An 18,850-nucleotide genomic window follows, 5' to 3' on the forward strand; every position below is an offset into this window, starting at 1 on the left:
GGAACATTCTAAGAGCTGTAGATGAATTTGAAAATATGATAGGTGAAACACTGTGCTTTTCATTTAAGAACAACACATCCCTTAAAAGGTATCTTTGCTATAATTTAAATAAGAACCAAGGAATTCCTTCAGAAAGAAATGGTACACATAAATGCAGAAATTGTAGTGCATGTAAATATGTATATACTGGTGAATCTTATCAACATCCTATATTGCACTTTAACATTGACTTTACTTTTTACACTGATTGTAGGACAAAAAATGTGGTTTATTTCAGTTTCTGTAAGATATGTTATGCATACTACATTGGTAAAACCAATCGCATGCTGAAAGACAGGATGCTTGAGCACTACAGGGATGTACGGAACACAAAATAAACTAGTGCCTTGACAAAATATGTTTTAAAAGAAGGAATGAATCACAGCTTTAGTTTCTTTGTATTAGAAGTGTTAGCTGAAGGTATAAGGGGAGGAGACTTTAAAAACAAAACTGAAGTGGAAGAGCAAAATTGGATAATTAAACTTCAGGAAGACAGACCTCCGGGACTGAATGCCAAAGTCTCCCTAAAACCCTTCTTGAAAGATAGACCTTTGAAGCATTAAAGTATGATGAAACACTAAACTGTTATTTTTAAGATAGTTTTTAAAAATGTTTTAAGTGCTTGATAATGCGCCTTTAATTTGTTAATTGATTTGTGATGTCATTAATTGATATGGTTTTAAAATGCTTCTGTTTTTTAAGAGAATGTATGTCTGATGATGCGGTGAATACCGTGAAAGCGCTAACATAATACATTTTGTTATTTTTCTTTTTCCTGTTGTGAGTAACTAAGGCTGTTTCTTATTTACTTTCCACTGTTTTGCTGCTGTTGGTTACGCTACAAATGTAAGCTGTTTTCTTTTTCATTTATGGCACAGAATAGTTTGTGGCATAAGAAGTGATAAGACAAGGGACAAGTTATTAAAAAAAAACAGGTCTGACCTTGTCAAAAGGTGTGGATCTGTAGAAAGTAAGTGAGAAAGAAGTAATCAAGAAAATTGATGGTATGCATATGATAAAATGTGGGTGAAATGAAAAGGCAAAAATAAGGAATAAAGAGTACATTGCAGATGCAGTGGAAATGAAAAACAGACAGTGAGAGAATACAAAATAAAACACAGAGAATAGAATGTACAACAGAAATTCTAGCCTTGTGTGGAAGGTATGACTGTAAACATGAGAGGAAGTCCTATCCTACATTTACTCAGTTTTGCAGATCATATGCTAGAAAAGGGTGGTTTGTGAAGCTGTGTAAATGAAAATGTAGATGTGTTCATAAGACTGTGCATGTTGAACAAAACATGACAATGAAATGTATATTAGTATTGTTCAAGTAAATTACTAGATGTAAGCAGTCTAAAATACTACTGATACCACTAAAGCACTGACTCAATATACAGGTCAGACTGTTGGAAAGAAATGGTCAAATATACAAGCTGAAAGAAGAAAAAGTACAGAATGAACAGGAAAACCAGTCTAAAGCTTAAGTAGTTGGTAAAGCAGCCAAATCAGATCCTATGGATCCTGTGTTGGCAGAGGTATAGCAAAGATAGGATGAAAAGGGCAGCTCTCCTGGGTACAAGATGTCAGGGGATGTGATCTTCATTACTGGCATTCATTTCCTAAATTCTGATAATGGATTTGCTGAAGTGAATAAGTGCTTTACTGCTCTGTGTTTGGTTTAGTGCATTAGTGGCATTCAGAAATGAATGCTGATGGTGGATTTTCTGTCAGGGATGAAGCACTCAGAGATCCTTGTTAGCTATAGCCAGCAGCTTGTTACATTTGGAAAAAGTGGTTTGCTACAGTGTAAAGAAGAGAAAGGACTTTTTGTCCCTATTCTAAACTTGAGGGGGGGGGGTGACTTGATCAGGGACTGGGTCTGGGTGCCAGAAGAGCTAGCTACACCTCTGCATGGAGAAGACAGAAAGGTGTACAGAAAGAATATAAAATATATATATATATAAGAAAACATACATCACAACTGAAGAAGTGTAACAGGAAGTACCACAATCACTTGTGTTGCAAGAAAATATAGGCTGTGAGAAGTGTGACAGTCAAGAGCTGTAGTGAGAGAGTCCTGAAATCATATAACCATATGAGCAACTATCTTAAATGAAGATCAGATGCCCAGTATCAACAGTCCCTATTAAATATTCTAAAGGTGGAAGATCACGGAAGATGTAGATAAATAGTCTTTGTGTTAAAAATGATTATAGGGACCAAGGAGCTGCATTTATATTAAATGTCTTTTAAATATATGCAAGGTTTTATTTTTAATTTAAATAGCTCATAGCATGGCAGTATTAAGGTTAGCTTTAAATGATCAATGTAATGTAATATATGTTGCCTTGTAGATATGTATATATGTCCCTAAAGGGAATTTGAGACAGTGAGTATATATGTATAATGATAATGGAGTGGCTACAGGGATTTGCATGTTATGTGGTACACAGTTATTTGAATTCTCATTTAGAATATACACTTCAATGAGGATAGAGCACATTTACTGTGTCAGCATTATATTCTGGCCGGGTAGACTCTGCACTGATAGGTAAGTTGATAGTCACTCACAGATGAAAAATGACACACATACTACTGATAACAAATAAAAGTATGGTCAAACATAAGAGTGTTACTTGCTTTCTAATTATTCCATCTGCAGTATCTCTTACTATGGGCTTGTCCCAATAAACACGGGCTGTTAATTTATCAGTCTCTGCAAACTTCTGTCGAGAAGGAGGACATTTTATCTTTGGAGGCTCCATATCTGAAAATGACAGACAAAGAACAATCATTATTTATTCCAGGACTATCTTCTTACAGACTACTGCATTTACTGGATAATATTTTCATTCTTTCACTCCCTTTTTTATTTCCTTTTCATAAAACATGCTCTTTTTCCTCTGAATTAAAGATATTTGAAACTGGCCAATTCCTAACTTATTTTTCTGTTAGTTTCTTTTACAATTTCCAAGCCCTAATCTGATTTCAGAGACATTATTTTTCAAAACCCAGGAACAAGATATGGCCATAATTGTGTAAGACTGGGTAGTCTAACATCTGACAGTGTGGCACAGATCAAGATATCAACTCATTTAGAAATATACGGAATGCACAGTAAATAATATATATTTGGACTACAAATGTTGTTTTCAAATACACAGTTCTCAAATAACAGCAATTATTATTATTATTGTCCTTTAATGGGTATGTAAATTCAAGAAACACAACTGCTACTAAGTCGCAGACACAGTAACAGTATTGCACAACAGTATTGCTGTACCCAAATCAGCCACAAGGAGAAAAAAATGTATTGTAATCAGTATTTTTTATTTTTTTTTGCATGACTACAGGAAAGTGATTTGAATTTGCATGCCACAGTAGAAAGATAACATCAGTGGGAGTTTAAAACTCTTGATTTCATGCTGAGATTTGACTTGTCCTAGTTGGTATGTATTGTGCAATAGCAAATATCCTGGTGTCATTAAGGCTTAAGTAACATGGAAGTTGGATTGCCCAAACTCTAGAAAATTCAGGAAGTATTATGCACTATCTAAGTCATACAAAGATATTACCACATTGTCCGTTTCATTTAATGACTGACTCTACACATTATCTACTAAAAGACACATTTCTAAAAATGCACGATAACACTCCAGTCCATGACAGAAAGACTGCTATGAAAGACGTGTCTAAAGCACACATTAAAAGAAAGAGCAGAGAAGGTGACAATAAAATCAAATGAAAAATGTGAAAGAATTCATATACTAAATTTAATGTATGGGTATGAATATGCTGATGCTGATAGCTGGTAGATTGCATGAAATGCTATTTAGTTGCTAGAGAAAGCCAGTTACGTATGTTAAACATGTAGGGTAATTGTGGTGGTGTGAATGCTCTCCTTGAAACTATGTAATGTACCTAAATACAGTAGTGTACCAATAGCCATTTAATGCATTTATTAGAACCTTTGCAATACATTCATAGTTGAGCTGCTGAGTGCAGTAATGGATTGCTTGTCAGACAAAACATCAAAAGTGAAGAGCAATGCATGGTACAAGAGTAAGAAGACAGAGCATTATGGTCCCACTTCAGCCCAAGACAGTCAGATTTTTGGTATTGATTTCCACATGGCTGTGCATTCTCTGCAAGTGTTACAAAGCTTTCATTTTACTTGGTTTAGTGTGACAGAGCTAGGTTCTGCAATTCCGCTTCTATAATGGGAAGCTTCTCTAAATTAGTCAAAAAATGATGGAATCTCTAAATGTCTTGTGTTGTTTTATGAATGTATATTCTTTATGCATTGTTCTAATACACATGCCACCAAGCTACACAAGGAGTTATGGACATTTGTAGTTGGCTGTTTATGTTCTCCAGCTTTGGCAGGGGAAGAATTTTGTTTGAATCATCTGTACTGGGCTTGCCTCACAGTGCTTGGGAGTTTTATGTTTGAGTTTTCAAATGACAAAAGAAATATAGTGCGTTTCTTTGTTGTGAATTTTTTTTATCCTTCTCACTGTACTTGCAACTGGGAAGTAAATGAAAATTTGTTGTTTTTTATTGTTTATGTTTGTTCTATTATGTCATGCATTTTTGCCTGCTCTGGTAGAGGCAATGTGATCTTTTGCCTGACTCTTCTGTGTTGCACATTTCTTGCATGTGCTTGAGATATGTATATTCTGGAAATTTTGATTAAAATATTTATAAGTACTGTCTTCCATATTTTTGACATAGTGGGTATTATTTCTTGCCTGCTTATGGCTGTTGAGCATTAAGCTAGATGAAGACATTTTACATTGCAGCAGAGTTCTGTATTTTTTTGTCAGTGCTAGTGTACAGTTTGAACTGTTTTGGACCTCTCTAGTTCTCTCCTTATGTTGTTATTTCCTTAAGCTTCACTGTTGTGCATTGTCCTTCTCTTGTGAGCATAGCATGTTGTTCTATGAGGCAGGTGTTGATACCTTCAGTCATAACAGCATTTCTGTGTTTGCGTTTTTTTTTTTTTTATGAGTGTCTCTACTTGTACACTTTATGCTATTGGGGCCGTGTATATTACTGTTTTACTGTACCATGCAGTGGAAACATTATGGCAGGACATCCTTAAGGCTACTATTAGCTCAAGTAGGCATCCTTTCTGTGTGCTTTGCACACATATTTGCATAGACAGTGCTCTGCATATTGCATTTATTTGACCACATACTGGAAGTGCCCTGTTTACATCCTTCAGGTTGCTGTCCCAGCTTTCTATTTTGTTGATCTTAAGAAAGGTGCTTGAGTTAGCTATCTTTTTTATTATGTTCCAACTTACAATAAAATAAAATCATGTAGAACTGTTGATGTTAAGCCTTTTAATTGCCCATCTTTACAGGGACCAGGAGACAGCCATAATAGGACATGCATTTAAAGACTGTCACATCACTGGATGCCTTTGATCTCAGGTTTGGTCACAGCTGTTGCAGCTTTTTCTCTTTGTGAACAGGGATCTTCTGTTTATTTTAGGCATTGTGGTCTTCCATGCACTCTGTAGCTTGCCAGCATGGAGACAAATGGCAATTGTTACCTGAATCTTTGCAAAAACTGAACTTTGATGATATGTTTTACTGCACTATCTGCATCTAAGACTAAGTCTGGTTCAAACACTTTTCCTGCTATGAACATAGATGGGTTTGCCCACTCATTTGGGAGTTCTGATTTATATGAGTCTGAAGTTCTGTAGAAAGGGATCCAGGAGCTCCATTAAAATACATCACCTTTGGTATGTCAATGTAACTGATGGCTGAGCATTTTGAAGAGGTTTCTGTGCATTTGACTAAGGAGAGATGTCTTAATCATGCAATTACTGTTTTTTTTTAACTCTTTTTCTAGTATTGTTCTATTTTCTAAATATATTGGTTAAGCAGTCATCAAGTGCTTCTTCCACAGATGATCTGGGAGCACTTTCTGGTTAAATGATTAACTCAGAGTGATAGCACAGTAGGTAAATGGAGACTGAGGTATTCAAACCCAGGACTACAGGATGACGTTCATTAGAAGCTCATAGCCTAATTCTTATGTACTAATATGCCACCAGCAGCTTATATCCTGCAGTGTAATAGAATATTGCAACTTTAAGATATACTTTTTTAATACTAATGTAGTTTCCAATGTGTTTTACTTCCCCAGAGAGAATAGTTTACATTTCTCTTTTTATGTTCTCTTTCTCTGTCCCACCCACCACATCTTTGGGATACAAATGATATTAATCTTGAGAGATTTGAGTGAAAGAAGTAACGTAGTATAACTGAATGTGGCCCTCAACATGTAGTTGTTTAGCTTCACGCTTGTCTTTGTGGAAGGTTCCCTCTCACTCTCTTTATACTTTTCATTTATGGTCCACATTGGCTATTGTGTCCAGATACTTTGTTGTTGTCACTTGTAAGGCTGTTCTAATGTGTAGGTGTTGAGTGTCTGTAACCACATGCCCGGTTCCTGATTGTCTGTTGAGTGTCTGTAATCACATGCTGGATTCCTGATCAGGTGTCGAATGTCCGTAATCACATGCCAGGTTCCTGACTGGGTGTTGAATGTCTGTAATCACATGCCAGGTTCCTGACTGGGTGTTGAATGTCTGTAATCACATGCCAGGTTCCTGACTGGGTGTCAGATATCTGTAATAACATGCCAGGTTCCTGATAGTCTAATTTGATTTGCCTTTATGAGTTTAGCATGTTATTCCAGACATTCTGTAATGGGTTATGTTTAATAAATTAGCATGTAAGTTTGGATGTTCTGTGATGAGTCATTTTCAGGAACCCATAATATGATTCTGGATATTCAGTGGTGAGTTACTCCCAGATAACCAGCATGTAGTTATTGAACAAGTTGTGCTGCCCTCTGCCACTCAACATGTGATGCTGGATGCTCTGAACAGAGCTGACTTCAGGAACCCAGAATGTGATTATGAATATTGTGTGATGAATCACCTTCAGAAACCCATAATGTGATTTTTGATATTTTGTGACATGATAACTTCAAGAACCCAACACATGAGTCTATTGCTCTGTACTGAGTTATGTTCAGAAACCCAAAATGTAATGTGATTCTGGTTAGTCTGTGAGGTGTTGCCTTCAGGAAACCAGCATGTGATTCCTGAATGAACTGTGCTACCCTCAGTAACTCAGCATGTGATGCGTAATGTTTTGTGCTCAGCTGCCTTCAGGAACTAAGAATGTGATTCTGGGTATTCTGTGATGCGTCACCTTCACGAATCCAGAATGTGATTCTGGATATTTCCTGATGAGATATGTTTGAGAACCCAACATACTATTCTGGTTATTCTGTGGTGAATTACCTACAGAAGCACAGAATATGATGCAATTCTAGATCTTCCTTGATGAACCACCTCAAGGAACACAGGAAGTGATTATGGATATTCTGTAATGAGTTTCTTTCAGTTACCACAGAAGGTAAAACAAGCACACAAAAATATAAATTCTGTTATTTGCTCTCCTCAAAAAGTTCCTCTGCTACCAGCGTTTAACACAAATGACCTACATGACAACAATGTCAGCAATGCCTCAGAGTCAAAATACCTTGGACTTACTCTAGATCTGTCTCTTACATTTACAACTCCCACTGATAATATTATAAATAAAGTCATCTCAAAGCTCAGGTTATGTTCTACAATGTCTTGATTACTATCCTAAACTGCTAGGACAGTAGTAACCACAAACATACTTCTTCCAAAACTCAAATATTGCTTTCCCATTTTAGTGCTACATACATCACACAACAGTCGCAAAGTGGGGGTTGCAGAAGATAACATTTTCAGATTCCACCCCCCCCCCCCACGCTAGCTCATACACCCACCACTGTGACGTTATTCAAAACATCAAATGAATCTCACTAACAGATCGGGTTTCACTTCCTTTTAGCTTCTTGTTGTTTAAGATTATAAACTCAGAATGCTGCCCGTCTCTAGAAACTGAACAGCCTTTAATGCGGAAATCATATCCTTTGAGGATAACCCAGTCTAACACTTACCCAGCCACATTTTAAAACAGGTATGGGTGAGAAAGCTTTCTCTCATTCAGGACCAGACACCTGGAATCATCTTGTTCCTGAAATCACATCTCTCACCTCACTGCAGGAAAAAACATACATAACTACCTCATCAGTGAAGCCAGCTGTAAATACTTTAGATCTAATATCAAAACTGCAAGACATGCACTCTCCAGCCAAGACTGGAATAGCTGGTCAAGAGGAGAAGGTCAACACCTGCACCACACCACATGGAATACATAGCCCTCCAGAACACCCACCATCACAGCTGTCACATAAAAACACAAACCCCACACCCACCTTCACGGAGGCTCTCAATAGAAATCTACCCAAAGAGCATAGACCTCCAAATGAGAAATGCTCTTGACCACCACAACATAGCACAAATCACAAGACACATAGCTCACCTATACAGTGTGCCCCTCAACCTGAGCCCCTAAGGCAAAACAGCTTGCCCAATACACTAATCATAGGTGACTCAATAGTGAGGCACACTGATGTCCCACTCACTAGGTTGAATAAGGAGAAGGTAACAGTCAGCTGTCTGTCGGGTGCCAGGATCCAACACATAACACATGCACTGAGGTCACTCCACAACAAGTACAAGTATGACTCTGTCATTGTCCATGTGGGTGTGAATGACTTGAGATGCACCTCCCTGGACTACATGAAAAGAGACATGGAAGAGCTCCCAGATTATGTGGCCCAGGCAGGTATGATCCTAGCCCTGAGCATCATCCTGCCATTGCCCAGAATGATACCGCAGTACAAGCAGAAAATGATTGACTTCGACAGTTGGCTAAGTTTCTGGTGTCATTCTAAGGGGATCTACTATCTGTCTGCTTGGGATGACATGATTGACAGACCTCGATGCTTTGCCAGAGATGGCCTGCATCTGTCACCCCTAAGTTTACGGATACTGGCTAAGGCTCTTGCCACCCCTATAGTGCCTTTTTTAGGAGGTGTAAGACCAAATTACCACCGTAACATCCATAAATAAATGCAGTCTGAGGGTCATGCTGCTCAATGCTAGAAGTCTAAATCTCAAGATGCACTCATTCGAAGCACTCCTCAAAATGGAGAACATCGACATTTGTGCTGTAACAGAGACCTGGTTTAAAGCAGCAGAAAGCACCCCTGTGCTACCAGGCTATAACTCATTCCACACCTTTCAGCCCCAGAACATGGACCAAAGTTCCAAAGGCAGTGGCGTCTCCATATTCAGAAAGGATATGCACACCTCCAGACTAGTAGCCCAGCATAACGCATTGGAGAAACTTCAGGTAGAACTAACAGTGAGTAAGACAGCGATTCAGGTCGTAGCCTGCTATAGGTTCCCAACCATGTCCCAAGACTGTCACTCCACATTCCTAAGCACCCTGTAAACTATTAGGGTCCAACCCAACACTCTCATACTGGGTGACTTCAACTACCCCTCCATCAACTGGGAAAACTACTCATGCACCAATACACTTGCCCAGCGCTTCCTGGAATTCATTAATTCCAATGTGCTGGACCAGCTCATTATTACCCCCACTAGAGGAAGCAACATCTTTGACCTGGTTATTACTAGCATGGACAACCATTGCTCAACACCAATAGTCATTTCCTCCCTGGTTAGATCCAACCACAGACCAATTACCATGGAACTCCACATCTCACCCACACCAACAGCAAAAGTAACCACCATGAAAAACTTCTCCAAAGCTGAATTTGGGCTCCTAAAAACAGAGGTGGCTAACTTCACGGCACCCATGCAAATGCAAAATAGGTGCATGACCGCTGAATCATACACCAATGCACTGTACGAACACATACATAAATGCATGCCATACCCAACAGAACCAAGACGCTCTCCTCCAAAAAAATGAAGCCAATTTGGTGGTCCCTTGCCATTAACAAACTCTACAACAGAAGGAAGAAACTGTTGCAGAAAAAGGTGAAGTCCCAAGACTGGAAAAACTTCCTTATTACCTCAACAAAAAGTTGAGATCCCTCATCAAAACCTCTAAAGTTAGCTATGAAGGCAGAATTGCGGCAGACACTAAAAACAACCACAAAGCCTTCTACGGTTATATCAAGAATCTCCACAGCAAAACTCAGATTTGCTCTGAGTTACTGCACAATGATACCTCCAATACTGAGCCAACAGATATTGGCAACATACTGTCTGACAGATTCAGTGCCAGCTTTACTCCCCCCCCCAAAGGACCAATCACAATACTGGAAGAATGCCAGGCACCCAGCATTACTGCCGCACAGGTTAAAGCTGCATTGTCCAAGGCCAAGAATACAGCTTCCATGAGATGAGACAATATCCCTGGCTGTGTTCTACATGAACTGCAAAGTGAACTGGCACCACACCTGTGTGCCCTGTTCAAGCACAGCCTCATGTCAGGCTTTGTCCCTACAGAATGGTGCACTGCTACAGTCATCCCTCTCCATAAAGGGAGAGTGACTACAGACCCTGGGAATTATCGCCCCATTAGCCTGACAAGTCTGATATGTAATGCTATGGAGCACATCATCATGGATCTAATTAACAAGGATATAGGGAATCTCCAAACTGTGGATCCCACGCAATTTGGCTTTGTGAAGGGTAGATCATGCCTGCTCAACCTGGTTGACTTCTTTGAGTCAGTCACCAGAGCTGTGGATGAGGGGAAAGCAGTAGATACAGCCTACCTCGATATGGCAAAGGCCTTTGATACCATTCCCCACTCAGGAATTGTTGATAGACTCACCAAACTAGGCATCAATCCCTATATCACTAGGTGGGTTGCAAATTGGCTCACAGTTAGAACCCACAGTGTGAAAGTAGCAGACTCCATGTCAGACTGCTGACCAGTCATGAGTGGAGTCCCACAGGGATCAATCCTGGGTCCTCTCCTGTTTGGCATCTACTTCTCAGAAGTCCAGACCAACATGGACAGACTCTGGCTGACCAGGTTCACTGACAATTGCAAGCTGAGAGCCATTATTAACTCCCCAAGTGATGTAGACATCCTACAGAAAGGCCTCACTGAGACCAATGACTGATGTTGAAATGATAGCCTTAAACTTAATGCCAAAAAATGCGTCATCATTCCTTTTGGGAAAAACTCAGTTCCCACTAATTACCACATTGATAGTAGCCCACTGAACACTGAATGTGTTATAAGAGATCTGGGGACACAGGTTGACAGCAACCTCTCCTTCAACCAACACATTGCCACTGCAGTCAGAAAGTCCTTCTATGTGGCACATCTCATTACCAAGGGTTTTGCATCCAGGAAGAAAGAGGTCATCATCTCTCTCTAATCTTCCCTCATTAGACCAATCATTGAGTATAATGCCTCATTTGGCATGGACCTCACTAAACACCTGCAATAGCTGGAAAGGCCACAAAAGTACCTCATGAAGAGGATCCTAGGCCTTAAACACATTCCCTACATGGACAGACTCAAAAAACTCCAGCTTTTCTCTGTCTCATATCATCTATTAAGAGGCAATCTCTGCTTGACTTACAAAGCCATATCTGACCCAGCCCTGTTAGAAATGTTAAACCTAAAGAAATACCAATCCCTCCGCACCAGATGCTCCAGGAACCTCAACCTCATTACCACAATCAACAGAATATGGTGGAGGGACAGGTTCTTAACCCAGAGACTGCCCATGCTTTGGAATAGACTTCTCATACATGTCAAGCAGAGCACCTCACTGGCCCTTTTCAAGAGAAGTCTTGATGAGTGGATGGGAAATAGAAAGCTCACCCCAGGGATCACTCCAGTGGCTCTACTTGATAGAGGCACTGGGAACTAATGGCAGCATGATGCCAGGGCACTTCTATGGGCTAGGCTTGTAAAGGCTCCAGGGCCGTTGGCCTAATATACACCTATGAACATAAAACAACATTTTTAAGACATTACTTTTGTAAAGATGACTTACGAACCAAGAGCTGGCATGTTAAATAATTGTTGTACATATTGTGTTTAGTGGTATTCTGCTTTCCTCTTCACTGTATACTTTGTCGATCTTCCACAAGTCTTATATATGGTGCAGAGCTGTACATACATATTTTTTAGCATCTTTATTGAATTATCACTTAAAACATAGAGAAACATGCCTTTATATAAAAGAAAACAAACTACAATAACATTCCCAGATAAAACATTGTACATCATATATTCTTTTTTATAATTATCATCAACCACAATGACATAAATTAATCAATTCCTGCCTTCCCTTAAACCACTCTTCTCTTCAAAACATTTTGCATGTATTCTTCCCACAATTTTTTCATTTTTTTCTATGTAAATTGCTCCTACTCTTTTCTAAAGATCCCACTTCCACTTCTTTTATCTTGGTTACAATATTCAATTATTCAATTACAGTTGGTTTAGACTTTGATTTCCATTTTCTAGTAATTGCTTTTTTGGCAGCCAACAGAATTCAACTTAACAAGGTCTTATTATGTCTAGGCAGTTCAGATCCTGTATCTTCATAAAAATAAAATAAATAATTTCCTGAGTTACATCCATTTCCTCACCCAATATTTCTGACAGGATACTCTGTAAGGCATTTTTAAAGTCTGACAATTCATTAATTCCCCAAATCATATTTTGCCAGTTACCTCTTTCTTCCCCATCACATCTCCAACATTTACCATCTACCTGAAGAAAAATTATTTGGATTCTACTTGGGGTACCTATGTAAACACTTCCAAGCAAAAATCCTAAATCTTTTGTACTTTGTTGCATATTTAGGAGCCATTCATATGTCCTCCTATTATTTCCTTATGAATTGCTTAGGCAGTCTCTCTTCCCAATATTTCTAGCCACTTCCAAATGATTTCTGTCATTATCATTCAATATTTTATATGTTCTACTAATTATCCCTTTTTTAAAAACAGCTTCTGTGCTAGATTCAACTAAAAACTCTACCAGAGCAGGTCTTTCTCCCTCAGATTCGTCTATCCCTTTCTTTTTGCACATACTCTGATATCAATTCTTGAAAGGGAAGGCAGTCTATAACCTACAATCCCTAACTGAACCTAAATTCCAACCCCCTCTTGCCTGTTCTCTTTACCTGTAATATCAGTCATCCCTATTGGCAAAATCTCCTTTCTCCATTCTCATATTGGATTAGTTCTTAGAATACTTTCTGGTACTTTATGAATATAGTAATCTGCAGGGCTGTTATTATTATCCTTAATGATCTGCATCCAAAATCCCACTCTCTCTTGTTTCTCTAAAATATCCCCTCAAATCAGATAATCCTAAACCACCTTGTTCTGCTGGACGGATCGGCTTATCCCACTTAAGTTTTGACCTTTTCCACAATAAGATAAAACCCTTCAACTCTTTATTAATTATTACCCCCACATAAGGAGGGTCCGGTGTTCACTGAATTCTCCTCTTGTGTGGAGCTATGCCCCCCCCATATCCCCTGCTAATTATATATACCAATTCTGAGATTGCATTACAGTGGGGAAAGGGCAGTTTTCCTTACCCACTGTTACTGATAAGAAGGTACTACATTCTGTTCCCTTTATGTTGGTCAACTATGATCATTCAGTGTAATTTTTTAAAATTATTTGGCCTTTTGATAAAAGGAACTTTTGCTGGTCTATGTACAATGAACAGCCGTTTGCTTAATGTTCAATTTGAACATTGACTGTAGACCTGAAATTTATATCATGAAATGTTTTATACAAATATTGTTAAGAACAAAAATAGTTGTATTACAGTTACTCTTTTTTTCTTCCTTTTTCCTTTTTAGTATTCTTCCAAACATTAATGACATGAAGTGGGGTATACCTTTCAGTTGCCCCACAAGTTTAACAAAATCAACAAAAGTCCAAATTTGTTCTTGTAAAGTCATATTTCACAAATGTGATTGATGCTTTATAGTTCTCATATTTATTCATTAACTTCAGTGCTGCAGGTCTTCTTCCTGTTCATCTCCATCTCCCAACACCAGACACTGGTTTGAGTCCAAGGTACTGCTGAATCTTCCTGTCAACTCCTGTGCATTTTTCTGTCTCTCAAGGATTTTTTTTTTTGGAACATTGGAAAAGATTTCACTGCCAAAGTATCTCTATGAGCTTTAATATCAGGAGAATGAGACGCAGAGTCTCCTTCTGTTTGATGGCTCACTTTTTGTTGGGAAACTTTTGTACTTCCTCATTAGTCTGTTCTGTATGAAAAAAATTACTTTGACCCTCCATGAAAAAATGAAGACAGTTGTATACAGCAGCTTGAATGCTATGCCTGACTCTTGACATTCCCTGATTAGGGGGGAAATGTTGTTTTTCTTCTTCTGGGTGTAGAATGAATAATCATTTCCATAAAAAAAACTCTACTGTCTCCAATTTTTAATGCTTTGCCCTTCTGCCACAGTTTTTCAGGATCAACTCTTTTTACTGGTGTGATTGCATCTTTACAAATTCAGGTCCTAGCTGCTTTCTCATAGCCAGGTTTGGAACATGCACGTGATGTGCCCTTTCAGTAAATAAATCCTGCTGTGGAATACCAGTCCAGTATTTGTGCTTTCATAAAATTAATACAGTCTGTTATTTCCAGTTTCTCTGGTACAGCAGAAAATCTCAGTTTTTCTCTGCATGCTCTGTCCTCTAACTCTACCATTTTTGAAACAGCTCTTATTGGGCAGTCTCATACTCAAGCAATCTTTTGACCTCTGATTTTTACAGTTTTATTGGTTCATCTGAATAGTTGTTTAAAGCTTTTTCTATTTCTTTCCAGCCTTATGTTATTTGAGTTGATATACTCCTTTAATGTTTCATTTATTTTAATCAGCTCTGAGCACATTTCAGTGTTTCATTTATTTTAATCAGCTCTGAGTGCATTTGATTTTTTTCGTATAAATTATTGGAAGCCAACTCTTGTACCAAAGCTGGAGCTTAAACTGCTGTTTAGGAAACAGCTACAGGATTCTTCCAAGTCAGTATTTTCTCTTCACCTTTTCTAGTAGATTTTCTGTCAGGCTGTGTAAGTTTCTTCTTTGCAGGCATCCAGTCAATGTACTAACTAGCCAGTAAGTGAATTTGACTAAACCTGTCAGAATTACTAGCCCCTATCTCTCAGTTTCTATTTTCACACTAGGAGAGCTGTAGTTAAGCTGCTGATTAGCTTGCAGCAATCTTGGAAGTCCATGCATAAAAATATTTTGATGTCTCGCCTTACAGAGTTGCATACAGAAGTATTTGCGATCTGCCAACTTATAACAAAACTATATTGCCTATTTCACATTAACTTTATAATTTACTTTCTTTTGTTGTCAGTTATGATGTCTTGCAATAACCTGTACTTCTCACTACTTTGATTAATTATGTTGTTGCTTTATTTCTGTAATGTTCTTCGAGTCTGGGTCATAGCTGAGCAGTTCACCTACCTAGTTAACAAATACTAAATAAAGTAAGTAAATAAATGTGGTTCTTTAATGAGCTGTGCTACCTGTATTAACTCAGCAGGTGATACTGGACATATTGTACTGAGCTGCCTTCAGTAATTTAGACTGTAATTTAGGAATGAAGTGTGTTCCTTTCAGCAGCCCATTGTGTGATTGTAGATGCTCTGTGCTCATCTGCATGGAACAAGTATGAACCTTAGGCCAACATTTCTCCTTTGTTACAGAACTAAGAAGTAATAGTGTGAGATCCACAAAAGAAGATCTAGTGTCCCATAAAGGTGGAAATATGTCTCATGTCTTTTGCTGCCTGTTTCAAACATAAATCTGGGGCATACGTCTCATTTTTGCCTCTTATTTTTGGTCTGTTCCTCATAAACTTTGTGGTTTTCTGGCAAATCACTAAGAATGAGAAAAGCAACTAAATAATGACAGACATAGGAGTTCCAGGCTTCATATTTTTCAGGAAATGCATGCTAATGCAAAACCTCTCATTCTAGGAACTTTCTTAGTTTATACAAACAATATTTAAAATGTGTCCCTGACTTTGGTCTTTTGTCCCCTCTTTATTTTGGCTTTGCCCAGAATTCTTGCATTACGAAAGGTATTGTCCTGGGTCATGTGATATTCTGATGGTGACTCTCTCCCCAGCCCAGAACCTCAAGGGAAAAAGGGCAACCATGTCAGTGATGCTCTTGTAGTATTGCGGGGGTGTGTATAGTATGAGGAAGACTTTATGTTACTCTCTGTGATGCATATGTCTGTGTGTTATACAGCCTTCAGGAAAAATCATTATTAGTTCAGTGTATGGAAAGCCTTAGTCTCTAAGTTGTAATGCTGGAATTCGAATTCAGAACAAATTAAATAATACATTATGGTAATACAAGTTTGACACTTATTTATAATAGGTTATTGACTACCTGGACCTAAACATGTCATCTTATCCTTCATTAAGATGACAGCTCTGACTGCCTTTTCTTTTGTACTCTGTCCGTATAAGAACAAGTAAGGTCAAATATCTTCCACAGAAGTTTTCATAGTCTACATGGAGACTTCAAAAAGAAAAAAAAACAGTTGGCAGATGCATATACAATATTTGGATTTGTTAGCATTTACAATTAGTAGATGCTGTTTTCTTGTTTAGGATTGTAGCTAACCATGGCAAAAGGTGGATCACTATCAAAACAATGCATTAATTCATGACAAAAGCACTTTGAGTTGGCCTCTCCCCTTTCTCACTAATCTCAGTCAATCAAGACTCCATCAGATAGCCAGCATATGCCCAGTTGTTTTGCATTACAAAACTCAGTGGTTATTAGAGGAGTCCCATTTGCTGTCACAATGCAGGGCTGAAGTAACTTTTTAAACTGCACCCTAATCCTCTGTCTCTGATGTGTGACATGCTAAGTATTCATTGAGGGTGGTTCATGTACTTTCACAGAGATTCCCCACTTCTGATAGCTAAATGTGACCCTCTCCAGCAGTACTCCTGGTTTACTGTTACACAACTCTCAGTTTTCAGCTAGGGTTATGCCTCAACATTAAAAGCTAACCCTCACTTTCAGTAAAGAACACCTGGTTACCCTACCTGATTCTCATTAACTGCTACATAAAATCCCTCTAGAACACAGAATGTTAGTCAAACCTGGTATACCTGCATCCCAGATGAGCACTTTCCCTTCTAAATAACTCTGTTCTTGAGCAAGTACTTTCTACATTTTAGTTTCAGGTTTAGTATACAATACTGAAGCATTATGTTGCTTAGACAAACACAAACTCTTGTTCTAAAAGTAACCATAACCCAAATGTTTGAATCCACTTTACCCTTAACATTGACATTTAAAACTGTTTTTCTCAACATCTATAAGAATACAACTATCTTACAGATACATTTTCTTTCTGTATTACTGACATTTAGAATAATATTTTATTTTTGTAATTAGGTCAGACCGAAAGGGTGTTTGTGGTCCAGTGAACGTATCTAAGACAAAATAAAGTAAGTAATAAATAATGAAACACCAAGAAAGAAGCACTTTTCCTCCTTGGCATCAGACAAACTCACATATGTTTTGTGCTAGTAAACAAAATTGAATACGTGTTGATGCATCAGAAGACAGAAACATGCAATTATAAAAGAGAGGCTAAATTATAACTCAGCACTTCACTTTTAATATGCGTTGGCAATCTTTTCTATAGATTTGCACTGCTCTGAAGAAAATAATATTTCCCATAATCTTTTCCTCTGCTATTCCTTTAAATATTAATTATTGCATCTGCTTTTATTTTCCCCAGAAAAATGCAAAATTTCTGCTTATTCTTGGAACATCTAGAAAGAACTGAACTCCTGTAGTGTCTGTTTCATTAATGGAGAGCATGCTAGAAACTGCAGGCACATAATGTTTTATGTGTAATTTACCTACACAGATCGATTCTTTTCCACTCCACTTTCCATCCTCCATGCAAACCCGACTACGATGTCCTTCAATTATGTATCCTGGAGAACAAGTATAGTCACAGCGGGAATCGAGTCGCACACCATTTGAGCACTGGTACGATGCATGCATCACTGGCTGTAATGTGTGGCACCGAATCTCTACAGGGAAATAAAAGAGATCAAAGGAGAGTTGCATTATTTATTTTAATAGTGCACACACATATTTTCAGTCTTTCCTCCTTAGTAAGATATGTTAAGCCATTTATTCATATTCATACAATGCGACCTCTAATCTGCATACACAGAAGTTTAATTAATAGATTGCTTATTAGCTGAATTATTTAATTTTGTTAACTGAGTAAAAACATCTGATCTTATACTCCTTTTTACAGGAGCTAAAAAGATAGGTTGCACTCAAAGATGGACAAAAGTATCATCACCAAACGTCACAGAATCAAGCCCCCCTACATGTATTACATTTGTTCATTTTGCCCCAACTTTCTACCTTGTCAATACTTAACCTTCAGACATAGTTCCTTCTGCCTTTCCTCTGTATCTAACCCCCTTGATGGATACACCCTGCCGTAATGTATCTCGATTGTTTAATGCCCCTCCTACAATCTGCAAGATAATATCCTTAGACCAAATTAACGGTGGTGTCAGTACCAGTTCTGGGATGTCAAGCATCTTTAGGTCTGCTCTTTTTATATGTCCAGCTATTCTCAGCCCTTGTATTGTAAGAGAAATTGTACTCTTTTTTTATCATTTTAGCTGTTAATGGAAATGCCTTCTTGATTTCCAAACAACAAATGCTCACAACTTTCATTACTTGTATGTAGTTTAGTCCCTGCACTCTGACTAATTTTAATTGGTTCATCCAAGAAGTGCCCTATGTGAACTGTAGCCTTTTTCAGGAAAGAGGGTATG

At 38.1% G+C, this 18,850-nt stretch overlaps 1 protein-coding gene across 4 annotated transcripts in view; it reads right to left on the reverse strand.

The window, feature by feature from the left end:
• SRPX2 (sushi repeat containing protein X-linked 2) overlaps positions 1-18,850 on the reverse strand; it is a 473,560-nt gene that overhangs the window by 220,853 nt on the left and 233,857 nt on the right. For all 4 annotated transcript variants that reach the window (XM_044057516.1, XM_044057515.1, XM_044057517.1 and 1 more), the window contains 2 exons: positions 17,906-18,082; positions 2,683-2,809 (listed from right to left, as the gene is read on the reverse strand). In XM_044057516.1, the coding sequence (XP_043913451.1) occupies positions 2,683-2,809; positions 17,906-18,082 (304 nt within the window). The remainder of the gene's footprint in view (positions 1-2,682; positions 2,810-17,905; positions 18,083-18,850) is intronic.

The sequence above is a fragment of the Protopterus annectens genome, chromosome 15.part0, assembly GCF_019279795.1.
Source record: "Protopterus annectens isolate FY-2018-M chromosome 15.part0, PAN1.0, whole genome shotgun sequence".
NCBI lineage: Eukaryota > Metazoa > Chordata > Ceratodontiformes > Protopteridae > Protopterus > Protopterus annectens.